General features: G+C 42.6%; 1 protein-coding gene across 1 annotated transcript; it reads right to left on the bottom strand.

Annotated features, from left to right (window-relative positions):
• Window positions 1–3512: 3512 nt before the first annotated feature.
• On the bottom strand, window positions 3513–7305 carry LOC104950307 (excitatory amino acid transporter 1-like). Its single transcript, XM_010776809.1, is given in 9 exon segments — window positions 3513–3761; window positions 3764–3804; window positions 4069–4206; window positions 4339–4530; window positions 4640–4664; window positions 4667–4860; window positions 5039–5210; window positions 5580–5779; window positions 6462–7305. Coding segments are annotated over 7 exon segments (783 nt in total). The 5' UTR covers window positions 5197–5210; window positions 5580–5779; window positions 6462–7305; the 3' UTR covers window positions 3513–3726.
• Window positions 7306–14143: the final 6838 nt, after the last annotated feature.

Raw genomic sequence — 14143 nt, forward strand, 5'->3', positions numbered from 1 at the left:
AACACAGGAAGAGACTAAATAAAGGGAGGGGTAATCAAGGAACAAGAAAAAGCTGGGTAAAAGGAGAAACACAAGGACAACAGGTGAACACAATCAGACACACCAGGGAAACTAACGACAGGGAGGAAAACACAGGGAGAAGGACCAGACAAGAAACAAGGAGGAAAACTTGAAAAAGGGAGAACAGAACAGCAAAATAAACCCAAACCAAGACATACAAAACTAAAAACGTGACATAACATAAGAATCGTGACATGTTCTATCTACATTATTCTCCTGCAAAGAACTTGTATGGAGGCAGTTGTGGTGGATTCTCTTAAGATCTGCAATATGATGGTCACATGACCAACAGGGAGAGCCAAGCCAGTTTGCAATTCTACAGTCTATATAGTCACTCTATTTTTAATGGTTCCTAACAGGTTGATACAACCCGGTATTTATGCATATCTTGGTATCTGTTTTGGTATGGAGCTTGAATTATAGTTTGGACCATATTTCCCTAGAACATCCTCCTGGGTCCTACAATTTACTTTATTGTATTTTATTTAATTGTATTTTACTCTGTTTATTTGTATTTTATGTTCTATCTTGCAATAGTGAAAGAGAGGAGGCTCCCCTGGCCTTCTCAGTCCCTTGTGTTCTCTCTTTGGTCCCACATCGACCCCCTTTGTTTGTTTGGTTTGCTTGGTTAGTTTTAACTAATATTAGAGTGTAATTGTATAGACCACACTGAATCTGATCATTTCATTTCAAGAGTTTTTAATCTAAATTAAAATTATTGTTGTGTGTGCTTATGCACCAAACAGCAGTTCAGAGTATACGGCCTTCTTGGAGACCCTGGAAATAGTCCTGTATGGGGCTCCTGAAGGGTACTCTTTAATCTTGCTGAGAGACTTCAACGCACATGTGGGCAATAATGGAGACACTTGGAGGGGAGTGATTGGGAGGAACGGCCCCCCTGATCTGAACCGGAGTGGTGGTTTGTTACTGGACTTCTGTGCTAGTCATGGATTGGCCATAACAAACACCATGTTCGAACATAAGGATGCTCATAAGTGTACGTGGTACAGAGCACCCTAGGCAGAAGGTCATGATCGATTTGTTATCGTATCATCGGACCTGAGGCCGTATGTTTTGGACACTCGGGTAAAGAGAGGGGCGGAGTTGTCAACTGATCACCATCTGGTGGTGGGTTGGGTCGAGTGGCGGGGGAAGCCTCTGGATAGACCTGGTAAGCCCAAACGTGTAGTTCGGGTGAACTGGGAACGTCTGGAGGAGGCCCAAATTCAGGAGGCCTTCAACTCACACCTCCGGCGGAGCTTTTCGGGCATTCCTGTGGAGGTTGGGGACATTGAACCAGAGTGGTCGGTGTTCAAAGCCTCTATTGCCGAAGCCGCGGCGGGCAGCTGTGGTCTCAAGGTCCTAGGTGCCTCAAGGGGCGGTAACCCTCGAACCTCCTGGTGGACACCGGTGGTCAGGGAAGCCGTCCGACTGAAGAAGGAGGCCTTCAGGGATTTGTTATCCCGGGGGACTCGAGGCAGTTGCAAGGTACCGACAGGCCCGAAGGGCAGCAGCCTCAGCCGTGGCCGAGGCAAAGCAGCGGGTGTGGGAGAAGTTCGGAGAAGACATGGAAAAGACTTTCGGCGGCACCAAAGTTGTTCTGGAAAATGTCCGACACCTCAGGAGGGGAAGCAGGGAACCATCCAAGCTTGCAGAAGGATGGGAGTGTTGACCTCAACTGATGAGTGTTAGGGCGTTGAAGGACTTTGAGGAACTCCTGAACCCGACAACTCCGCCTCTATGTTAGAGGCAGAGCTGGAGTATGACGGGGATACACAATCTCCCGGGGGAGGTCACTGAGGTCGTCAAACAACTTCAATGGCAAAGCCCCGGGGTGGATGAGATCCGCCCAGAAATGCTGAAGGCTCTGCCTATCCCTGTGTGCCTTGGCAGTCTCAGACACGTCTCATCAACGTTGCGTGGAAGTCGGAAACAGTACGAAGGAGTGGCAGACCGGGTGGTGGTTCCCTTTTTAAAAACGGGGGTAATCAGAGGGTGTGTGCCAATTACAGAGGCATCACACTACTCAGCCTCCCCGGGAAAGTTTACTCTAAGGTACTCGAAAGGAGGGTCAGGCCGATTGTCGAACCTCAGATTGAGGAGGAACAATGCGGATTTCGTCCTGGTCGTGGAACGACGGATCAGCTTTTTACTCTGGCAAGGATCCTGGAAGGGGCCTGGGAGTACGCTTATCCAGTCTACATGTGTTTTGTAGACTTGGAGAAGGCGTATGACGGGTTCCCAGGGAGTCACTGTGGGAGGTGCTGCGGGAGTATGGGGTGAGGGGGTCTCTACTCAGGGCATCCAATCTCTGTACTCCCAAAGCGAGAGCTGTGTCCGGGTCCTCGGCAGTAAGTCGGACCCATTTCAGGTGAGGGTTGGCCTCCGCCAGGGCTGCGCTTTGTCACCAATCCTGTTTGTAATATACATGGATCGGATTTCGAGGCGTAGTCGTGGGGGAGGGGGTCTGCAGTTCGGTGGACTAAGGATTGCACCACTGCTTTTTGCAGATGATGTGGTTCTGATGGCTTCATCGGTCTGCGACCTTCAGCACTCACTGGATCGGTTCGCAACCGAGTGTGAAGCGGCTGGGATGAGGATCAGCACCTCCAAATCTGAGGCCATGGTTCTCAGCAGGAAACCGATGGACTGTCCACTCCAAGTAGGGAATGTGTCCTTACCCCAAGTGAAGGAGTTCAAGTATCTCGGGGTCTTGTCCTCGAGTGAGGGAACAATGGAGCGTGAGATGGGTCAGAGAATCGGAGCAGCGGGAGCGGTACTGCAGTCGCTTTACCGCACCGTTGTGACGAAAAGGGAGCTGAGCCAGAAGGCAAAGCTCTCTGTCTACCGCGCCATTTTCGTTCCTACCCTCACCTATGGTCATGAAGGATGGGTCATGACCGAAAGAACGAGATCGCGGGTACAAGCGGCCGAGATGGGTTTTCTCCGCAGGGTGGCTGGTGTCTCCCTTAGGGATAAGGTGAGAAGTTCGGTCATCCGGGAGGGACTCGGAGTTGAACCGCTCCTCCTTCGCGTCGAAAGGAGCCAGTTGAGGTGGTTCGGGCACCTAGTAAGGATGCCACCTGGGCGCCTCCCTAGGGAGGTGTTCCAGGCACGTCCAGCTGGGAAGAGACCAAGGGGTAGACCTAGAACCAGGTGGAGGGATTATATCTCTTCGCTGGCCTGGGAGCGCCTTGGGATCCCCCAGTCAGAGCTGGTTGATGTGGCCAGGGAAAAGAAAGTTTGGGGCTCTCTGCTGGAACTGCTACCTCCGCGACCCGACCACGGATAAGCGGGAGAAGATGGATGGATGGATGGATGGATGGATGGACGATATTTTGAAGTGCGGTAATTTGTGTATATTAATAAAGAGTCTTTTCTAATTCAAACATGCTTTCCAAACCAGAAAACCTTATCAAAAGTTGCAAAAATGTAGCTTTACCCATTTATTTGTCCAAGTATATTTTAAGTTCAATATTATACGTCTGCACCAGTGCCATTGTGCATTTTAATAAAGATAATTTCAGCTTGAATTTGACCTCACTACGAATCTCAACTTGTTGCTGCAGGAATAGCAGGAGTGCACTGTGGTGTTACCTCTCAGTTAGAAAGTCTCTCTTTTTTTTCATCCACTAAGCATTCTTCTGTAAGACTGGAGCTCTGCAGCTAATGTCTGGAGAGATGCTGCACAACACCCACACGATACAGTCAGCAAGCACGTTGGTGGTCGTCCTCAAACGATCTCTATCAACAAATACAGGAAGTTCTAAATTTAGGAACATGTGACTGTGAGTGTGACTTGACCACAAACACATATATAAATGCAGGAAGTCCAATGTTGTTTTTAGAATATGTGTAACTTTGTGCTTTCCTCTCAACACACATAACACATTTTACCAAGAAACATTGAACACATCTGTTAAGTACAGCAAAAATATTGGTAGAACATTTCTTACACTAATGGTTGCTTTTTTATTTTATTCTGGTAACACACTCACACACACTTACAGCCTCCAGTCAATGCTGATGATAAAAGAAATGCCTTCAAGAGGGAGTCCAACTGATGTCAACACTATCACCATGGATACGGTGCCGGCCTGAGGGATGCCTGAGGCCCCAAAAGCTGCTGATGTAGCAGTGATACTGCAATCACATACATTTGAATTATGAACAAGTAACAATAAGTCACTTTAGAGGCTGCATCGGGAATCATTAGAATATGCAAGAATGAATTTACATACAATGTAGAAAGATAAAGTTATTTAACCATAACTGATGATGATGATGACTTCACCCAGATCCAGCTCCGTATTATAAATCTGGGCGATGAATATGGAAGCTACCGTCTCTTAAAGTGCTGTGCCATCCATGGAAATTGTGGCACCTAAAGGCAGCATGAAGCGTGTCACCCGTTTGTCCATGTTGAGATTCTCCTCCAGGCAGCGGATGGCGATCGGTAGAGTCACAGTGCTGTATGAAAAAAAGTGCAAGAGTATACTTTCTCATGCCCGATCCATCTTAACTGTAATGTTTATGCTGTAGCCTGTAAACAACAATGAAAATTGGAATTCCAGCTCACCTGGATGAAGTCCCAAAGGTGGTAGTATACCAGTCATAAACCTGAAGGGATTCTTACGTGTGACCGTGAGATAGTTGAGGGGGAGGATGATGAAGCTGTGGATGAAGAGTCCAGGGATCACAGTGAGAGCATACATTGCAATCTGGAGACCTATACCCCTACTGTCTCTCAGCTTCAAAATCGGTCCTGCGATCAAGAAGAGGACTCTCACTGGGGAGTACCTGCATGAGAAAAGTGTAGCAAAGCACTGTAAAAGCCAGCAAATCTTTTTGAATGATGATTGTAGTGTGTTTTAGTTTTTTTTTTTCAAACTTCACTGATAGAGTAATTGGCTTAGTCGCAATTAATTATTAATTAATTAATTGAATTCACAGTCTTAATGTTGGAAGTTTCTCTTACCAGATTACTATGCTGATCAGATGCACGGTGGCTTTATTCAGGCAGTCAAAAACATGCCTCAGAGGTTTTGCCTCATTCTCCTTATCCAGGATAAGTCCAAAGGCGATGCAGAAGACCAATAAACCCAAAATATTGACCCCTTCTGAGGTGCCTGGCATCGGTGCTGTGTCATCTGCAAGATTACCAGTAAAGCCGTTAAAAGTCATGATAATAACAGTTGTATTTAATGAGATAAATATAAATATTTGATCACAACTACAAAGAACAGAAAAATAATTCTTATTGAACCTACTTGTTTGAATCAGATTGCTGCCATCAAGACTTTTGATTTTGGAATAAACTGTTTTATACTGAATTAAATAAATATATCATCATTGTAATCAAGCAGGATTATGAGTAGGAAAAAAACTAATAAAAAACAGTTCCTGAAACAAGCCTCCACAATATTTGAGGGAAACATGTTTCTGTAAATTAAAGAAAGAGAGTAGGTTATTTAATGATTGTTTGTATTTGAGATTGATCCTTTATGATGCACACTAACCTCATGAGATCCAAAAAGGCATCCACAGTCTGCACAGCCTCCACCTCGCCACCAGGGGGCGCTGAGGCGTTCCCGTGTGATTTCCCAACCAGGACGATGCCGATGAACCGATGAACACAGATATGAGGGTTGTAACCGTGTAATAGCAAACAGCCTGGAGCCCCAATTTCCCAAAAGCCTTCTTGTCCATAGACGACATCCTTAAAGAAGATGCAACATATGAACACATGAATATACTTTCTGTTTAGATTGATAGCTGATATCTGGGTGTAAAAAACACAACAAATATACAAAAAACATATACAAAGAGAAACAATACTAATTCAAGGAATACCTTTTAACATGGTAAACACATTCTTACATATAGTAGTTGAACACACACAAACATATGTTAGAGTGGTGTCATCATTTAGAAATAATAAAATAAAACTAGGATCTGTGCATTGTCAATTTAATGTCAACCAATATCCCAACAATAAATCACACATCCTGGGAATGTATTTAAGTAAGAGGTTGCAGTTATATTGCTGTTTTGGATAAGATTGTATTGAGGATATTACTAATAGTATGGTGTGGAAAATGCATTACAGTGGTAAACTGAACACCATCGTGTGATAAACATCACACATAAAAATTTTTTTTGTTTAAATGAGAATTTCGGGGGTGTGGGGGGGGGACACACTCAAGATACTTAATCCAAAATTGCTCCCGATGGCATGGCCAACAGTGTGGTTATCTGTTAATGCTGATTTGTATGTACTTTGACCGGTACAAAACACTGGAAAAAAGGGCTATATGAAATGCAGTCCATTTACAACTATAGAAAATCGCCACTTCTCTGAGTATGTCGGGCCATTTGACTCTAATATCCGGGGATCTAACCTGAAATCAGACTGGATGTGATGAGAGGAAGCACCAGCATCTGTAGCATCCGCATCAACAGCTCTCCAGGAAAGGTGAAGTATTGTTTATCTCTGGATGTCATGTTACTGTATTGCAGAGCCAACCCCTCAAAGAAATGCAAAAAAAGGTCAACATGTCAGTGTGTTTCTCAAATTACTATTCATTCACAAAAATACAAAATGCATTGCAGTCAATACTCAAAGTATGCTGGAAAATAGCATTATGCAAAAAACAGGGGCAATCTCCATTAACACGCCTGTGATGTAAAACAGGACTCAGGTGAACGGAGAAGAGTTTTATAACAGATCAAATCCACCAGATGCTGCTCCACGACTTTTGTAAGGTCAGATCTATTTTAACATCCATGAACAATATGTTTTAAAATGTTTCAATGAAATACGTGATTAAAAAAGGTTGTGTTACTATTTGCCATTCAAGTGCTTGTTTTGGTTAACTGTAATATTTACTGCTAGCATAGCATGAAAGCTAACAAGTAGGAACTCTCTCAGATTAGATCAAAGAGGTCATAGAAAATGTTTATGGAATACATCCATTCAACATTGATATTTAAACACAGTGTCACTTTATAACGATGATTAAGTAAAACAAATACTTAACAATGGCTATAGCAGCTAGAGTGAGAAGAACAAAAGCATTCCTCCTGAGGAAACCTTTAAAATTGAATCTTTTCTTGGACAAAGCTCTTGAGAGCTCAGAAGTCTCCTGGCATGTCTGGCTGTCGTTGACATCAGAACTTTTCATTGTGCTCAAATTGGACGGACCGTTAGAGCTCTGACATCTCTGACCTTATAGAGGGCAGAAGAAAAGACAAGGAGGACATTCAATATCTCAAATAGATCTTGATATACAATATCCAACATTGAGAACAGAATTTTAAATATATTGTAAATGCAGGCACAAAATGTATACACTTTTCAAACACAACATGGTTTAAAATAACAGAAGCTAGTCTACAGAAAACAAGAAGAGGACAAAATTCCTTATCAGCCTTCGATAAAGGAGTCCTTGCATCAAACCTTTTAGGAGCTGGATAGTTCCCTCTTGACACTCGTACTGGTTTGCCTAGTTCTACACTTTGCAAAGCAGCAACAGTTGAAGGCGTGCAGCATCCTTGAAAGATAATTAATTCGGGAAAATAAACCCCCCAGGAGGTGAGCAAACAAACACACACTAGTCAAACCAGGTGGAGGCAGCCGGAGGAGCTTCTCGCACAATAACTGAAACAACACATTTAGGAGACAATATATTGTAAACGTGAAACCTTTTTAAAAACACTGTTTCAGCGAGATGTGAGGGTGCAGTAAAGGAGCAAAGAGCAATGGCGGTTGTGGGGGAAACTTCTTTGTAGCAATGCAGGAGGAGTCACCGACTCAAAAGGAGACACGGGGAGAGCTGGAGCTCTGATGTCAAACACTGACGGGTTTATTTGGAGCTTCGGCCGGAGAATTCACAAAATTTGTGAATTCTCCGGCCGAAGCTCCAAATAAACCCGTCAGTGTTTGACATCAGAGCTCCAGCTCTCCCCGTGTCTCCTTTTGAGTCGGTGACTCCTCCNTGTATGTGTGTGTGTGTGTGTGTGTGTGTGTGTGTGTGTGTGTGTGTGTGTGTGTGAGATAGGGGGAAGGGGCGTGGAGTGAAGCGGGAGTAAGATTTCAGCAGAATTCATTAGCAAGCAGCTCGGGAGGAATGCTCCAATGGCATAACAACAAAGACTAATCTAGCAGGAGCAGTTCACTTGTCATCACAATTACAACAAATTCATGTTTCACTGGAGACTGATATAGTGAATCCAATCTAGCGGTTCTGCGGTGAGCCTCTATATAGATAATATGGGCTGCCGGGAAACTTTCAGCAGGCGGAATTGCTAAAAATTGCTCTCCGTTACAAAAAAACCTTTTCTGTAAAAATAATTCGGCTCAGGATTGCCAATGCATTCGAGCACACACTGAATTTTACTCAGCTTTCTTTGCACTGGAAGTGTGCCAGTTACATTAACCACTGAGTTGTATTACACTGTACTTTCTCTGTCACTTAACATTTTACACATGAAGGTCAAACATAATTGGGAATACCACTTAAGGCTTCTAACACTGGGCTTTAGGGCTTTACCTTTTTTTTTTTTTTTGACATTGGAAACTTCTAGTGAGATTATACAAGTTTCAAAGGTCTGTCGTCATATTTCATGACATCATCACCCTAGAAGAAAATAATAATCCGCCAAGAAAATTTGAGTAACTCTCTCTTTCTATTAAATTCACTTTCTTTAATGAAAATAAATCTTCAGTGCTTGCCTCCCTTTGTGTGCAGCAAGCAGGTGAGTAAGTAGTGATTGTTGATTTTGAAAGGCTAGACACCAACAAATAAGGATAAAAGCAGCATATTTAGTTCGATAAAAGCATGGTTTTGGAAATGCTATCCATTTTTTTTTTTAAATAATGTTGACTTTCCAATTTAACACCTCTCTGGAGTTTTATGAAATGTATGGATCTAACAAATCCTTCACAGCCACCTTTGGAATCTATGAATAGGATAATACCATTCATTTAGAGCCTGTTTGCCACCGGTTCAGACAGTGTTATCCTCACCTCACCTGTCTCTCCTCTGCTCCACTCCATGAGTGTGTGTGGAGAGACTAAGCTGCGAGAGTAGCAAATATTAATGATTGAGTTAAATTTTTAGCATCGGCACTCATAATTCTGCAGCGCTGGTAACCAGGGGAAACACTGATTAGTGTAGCTTCATCTTTATCTGCAACCGTGCAGAAACACTGGGTTTAAACAGAATGAATAGACATGCAAGAAAAAATATTTAACAATCAAATGTTGATTTAAAGTTGAAATGTCATCGTTATGAATGAAGCTTTCGGAAAATAAGCATAAAGCCAGATTTTGTAGTCTGAGAAAATAGCAGAAAACAGACAATGTCACTTTGATGTTTTCAGTTTTATTTTGTCAAAAATTGTTTTCTAAAGCCCAAGTATGGAGTCTTTAAAAGTATGTGTTGTTTTTTGGAGCGTATCAGAGAATTAAAGTCAGGATATCTGCTGCTCTGAATTTGACCGTCCAGTTGAATGTTTCTGTGAAGTGGGTCCCCCAATATGTAGGAGTGCATTCCTTTGGAGGAGCCCTTTAAACCCGTTACATCTGAAAATCAGAACCATAAAATCTTCAAGGGCAAGTTCTCAAAGTGTGTGATTTATCCAGAGTAACTTTACATTGTCTCTGCCAAGACATGCTGCCGTTAATTATATAAAAATGCATTTTATAACACATTTAGTGTAAGTAAGTAAAAGATGTTCAATCAGGGTGACATGTCTCTACAATATCCTGTTGTTAATAATTTCCATGAACAGTCACATCCTAATTCCTTCATTTTATGTCTCCCCTCAGATGTAAGGTAATCAACCATAGAGGATGAGATATGTACAAAAAGGTCAGGGAGATTTGTTCTGGATGAATCATCAATTGTTAAAACTGCAATTTGTAGGCTTGAATAGATTTGACTAAAGCGTTATGACTCTTTTGACTTATTTTGTTAAATACAATGTTTTGTTGTATGACAGCATTTGCCAAATGTTTTTAACAGATTATTTGTTTATCCAGAATGAAACTGCTGTAAATGTGTGTTGACCTCCCCTTTCATATATCACATCACTTAGTCTCCACATTTGTTTTCTACAAATCCCATAGGCCAAAAACACCCCAAGTGCAATATTATGTAAGGGTGACAGATGCGTTTGCTTTGGGCCTATTACCTGAATGTAGAAGTGTACAGTTTGCCTCGCAGGTGGATCAAGGACTGAACGCTTTTTAATTAAAAAAAAAATGTGCAGGGCAGAAGCTCTTCTCCTTTTTTATAATACTTTGAGCATATTTCATCCACATACACTGTGTCAGAGGTGAAAGACTTCTGTGAGCTGCATGTCTAAATGCTGTCGAGGGCGAGTGGGGAAATATGCTCTTTAATAATTTGGGTGAACTGAGTCTCAAAGATTATTTATTTGAAAGAAAGAATCAGAAGAAATAAAGCAAAGTTACCGATAACACAGGGGCACATCAAAGGGATAGGGACTTTAAATCCAAGTATTTTTCTTCTTACTATTTATCAATCTAGATTGTTTTGGTGTGAGTTCAATAGTATTGGAGATAGCAGACAATAAAACAGGTTTCTTTTAAGGTTTTGCTGCCTTTTAGATTGAATGTTGCTACCATTTGGTGTCTTCCATGTTCTTGTCTTACAACTTTAACCCCTTCAGTGTGTTTTCAATTTATTCATATTATTGTAAAATTGAGGTCAACTTAAAGCTTTCAATTGTACTTTGCTCTTTTATCACTTCTGTTTCCACAAAACATGATGACCTTAAAACCAAGATGGCGACGGTCAAAATGTAAAATGTGAGTCTTCAAAACCATGACATCACAGTGACTACATCCACTTCTAAGATACAATGTATGGATGGCACTCAGCTTTTTGTGCTCAAAGTATCAAAATTACATTTGAAAAACTCAACAGCAAGGTCTCACACCAGAAATCACTACTGAACTACACCAAAACATTGAGCACGAGCCTCTCGTATGATGAACAGAGCCAGAGATTTTCCTTTGCTGGTGTTATAGGGGTTGCACACGCACACGCATGTATGCAGCACGACTAAATTACACTAAATTACAATGTCCTTTTATTTTAAAAACAACGCAATATATTCAGCTCAAGGGATAAATATAAGGTTTACAACACCCATATATCATTTCCACAGACCTGGCTTGCACACACGCAGCCAGCAAAAGACAGGACTGTCAACATTCAGCGTCAATTTCTGAAATCTCAAACTGATGCATCCAGTGAACAAAACCTCGACTAATGAATCAAAATCATTTCACCGCACATATATCATCCTGGTGGATGCACTTCTGGCCAGTGGTTTGATTTAGAGTCTAAATATTTTTCGCATATGATTACCGTAAGCCCAACAGCTAAGAGAGTGAGTGTCTGTGTTGTGAAATTGTTAAGTGAGTACATTAGGAGATGCATAGCTGTGCTGGATGTTGAGAGACAGAGAGAGAGAGATGCAAACAAGCTTAAAGAAATGTAAAATGATATTGTAAAATAAACCACAGGCATGTGTTGGGGGTGCTACAGGGGGGCTATGGCAATCCTAGGTAGTTAGAGCACCTCCAATCCCCTCCCTCTTTTGCTCTTGTCCATAAATGCACAATTTGTAATGTGCAGTGACATGGTGAGCACTTGTAATTTGGTAGAAAGAAAACAGTGTCTAATTAAATCTGCACACAAAACGGTCTGTTATTAACTAGTATTGGTATTAACTGTTATTCATTTCTGAAACAAAAACATTGCTAATACCATTCAATCCCCCTATATTTGAGATGAGTCATATCTTCAACACTCTGCAATTCACACAACAATGATCTAGATTGATTATTAGCACTACAGGTAAGAGGAAGAAGTGTTTACATTTTGGGTTGAACTCTTCTTTGAAAGCTTTGTTAACAACCCCTTTAATCTAAATAATCAACACATCCATGCAGTCAGACCTGCAGGGACCAGGTTGACGAGCTAATAGCGGAGCACAAACACTGACACCCTCAAACACACACACACACACACACACACACACACACACACACACACACACACACACACACACACACACACACACACACACACACACACACACACACACACACACACCCCTTGGTTCTCACCATGCTCCAGCTCCAGCTGTGGGAGTCTGTTGACAGTCTCCTTGGCAACCAGCCTCTTCTTGTCCCGGGCCTTTGCATCCAGGTGGCTGAGGAGGGGCGATATGAAGGGATAATTAAAACCATTCCCTCCGTTTCTCACCTCAGGCTCCTGCTGAGGCTGGGGGGGCTGCTGGTGGTGATGATGATGATGCTGGTGATGCTGGTGATAAAGCTGATGAAGGTGTGACAGGTCGTTGGGAACATGGCCCGAGTGCCGGTTAGCGAGTCCGTTCATCTCCCCAGCTCCGCCCCCCCTGGTGGCTCCGCCTCCAGGGTCTTTCTGACACACGCAGTGGAAGTGATTTCGTGTCCCAGTGACGCAACGGCCCAGACGCCGCCACGCCTTTCGGCCCAGGTGCCCCAGGTAGCGGATGATCTCCTCGTAGCAGCTCCCTGGTTGGCTGTCACTGGCCAGCGTAGAAGCCGATTGGTGGAGCTGCCGGGCCCGCTGCTCCGATTTCATTAAGGCGTGTTCCCTCTGCTTTGTTTCAGAAAACTGGGTTGCTATGACGACCAGGCACAGATTGATCATGAAGAAGGAGCCCACCTGGTCATTACAAAAAAACATGACGCACTGTTGTAAAAACACAGTCCAATGTATTCAACTTTATCTAATGCAATCCAATACGACAGCTGAGCCATAAACGCATCGCAAAGATCATGATGTTCAGATTTGATTGACACTGTCGGAGAGGTATCAATTCAACCATTTGTTTAATAAAAGTATTATTTTCTATTTTGAGATGTTTACATTTTATGTTTATGTCTGTTTGGACTCCTTTTCATCTTAACATTGTGTGCAATGCCTTGTTTACATGCTGCTGTGATCAATAAAGTATATCTTATCTTATGTTATCGTACCTTATAAAGAGGACATGTTATGCACATTTTAAGGTTCATATTCTTATTTTTTGCCTCAACTGTGACATGATTACATGCTTTAATGTTCAAAAAGGTAGTTTTATTTATCTCATTCTACCTGTGCTGCAGCCCCTCTTTCCCCCCTCTGTCTGCTCCGATTGGTTAGCTGGCTCTGTTGTGAATGGTTAAAAACCTACACTTCGGGAAAGGTAAAACCCCAAAAAGCATAATAGGGCCTCTTGAAGGATGTTCTCTGCAGAGGTTTTGAACTGGACTGAATTACGCTGAGAAGTGTTTTTAACAAAACGTTATACAAGGTTCTGAAAAGTTGTTGTGAGGCTCCAACCCTTTCAAACCTGGCAGTGAAGCTACCATAGTACTCCAGACTAATCCAAAAGTGTCCAAAGAGGTGTAGCTGAGGCGGGCCTGGGTGAAGTACAATGTGAGTCAGCTAGCGGCCCAAACTGTTGAGGCACCCACCAACCTATCACTCAGTCCTAGCTCTTAATTATGCATGCTTTTATACATTAAAGGTGGGGTAGGTAATTTTGGAGAAACCAGCTCGAGTGCGCTAGAATTTGAAAATACACAGCCGGAACAAATCTGCCACTTCCTTACAGAGCCCCTCCTGCAACACACTCGAACGTGCACATGACCAATGAGGGCACGAGATAAGTTTGTGCACAGATGGAAGGCTGACAGGCAGGTAGGGCATCCAGTTATTTTAGCCGGGCCGGCTAAAATGATTGGTCGTGCTTTTTACAGTACTACGGCTTCCACAGATGAAATTTTTTTATGGATTTTTTGTCAAAGCACTTAAGATATTCATTGCTATCGGGATGTTAAGAGCATTCCATGGAATATAACAAAAAGTGTATCTCGAGTCGGTTTCTCAAACTTACCTACCCCACCTTTAACAATAAAAATAGTAGACATCTGCTATTTTTTGCACTGGGCTGTAAACCTGTATTACTGCTGTGAAGTGGGGCATTTTAACATGGGGGTCTGTTGAGATTG

This window comes from Notothenia coriiceps, unplaced genomic scaffold (assembly GCF_000735185.1).
Source record: "Notothenia coriiceps isolate Sejong01 unplaced genomic scaffold, NC01 NC01_scaffold00017392, whole genome shotgun sequence".
NCBI classification, from domain to species: Eukaryota; Metazoa; Chordata; class Actinopteri; order Perciformes; family Nototheniidae; genus Notothenia; species Notothenia coriiceps.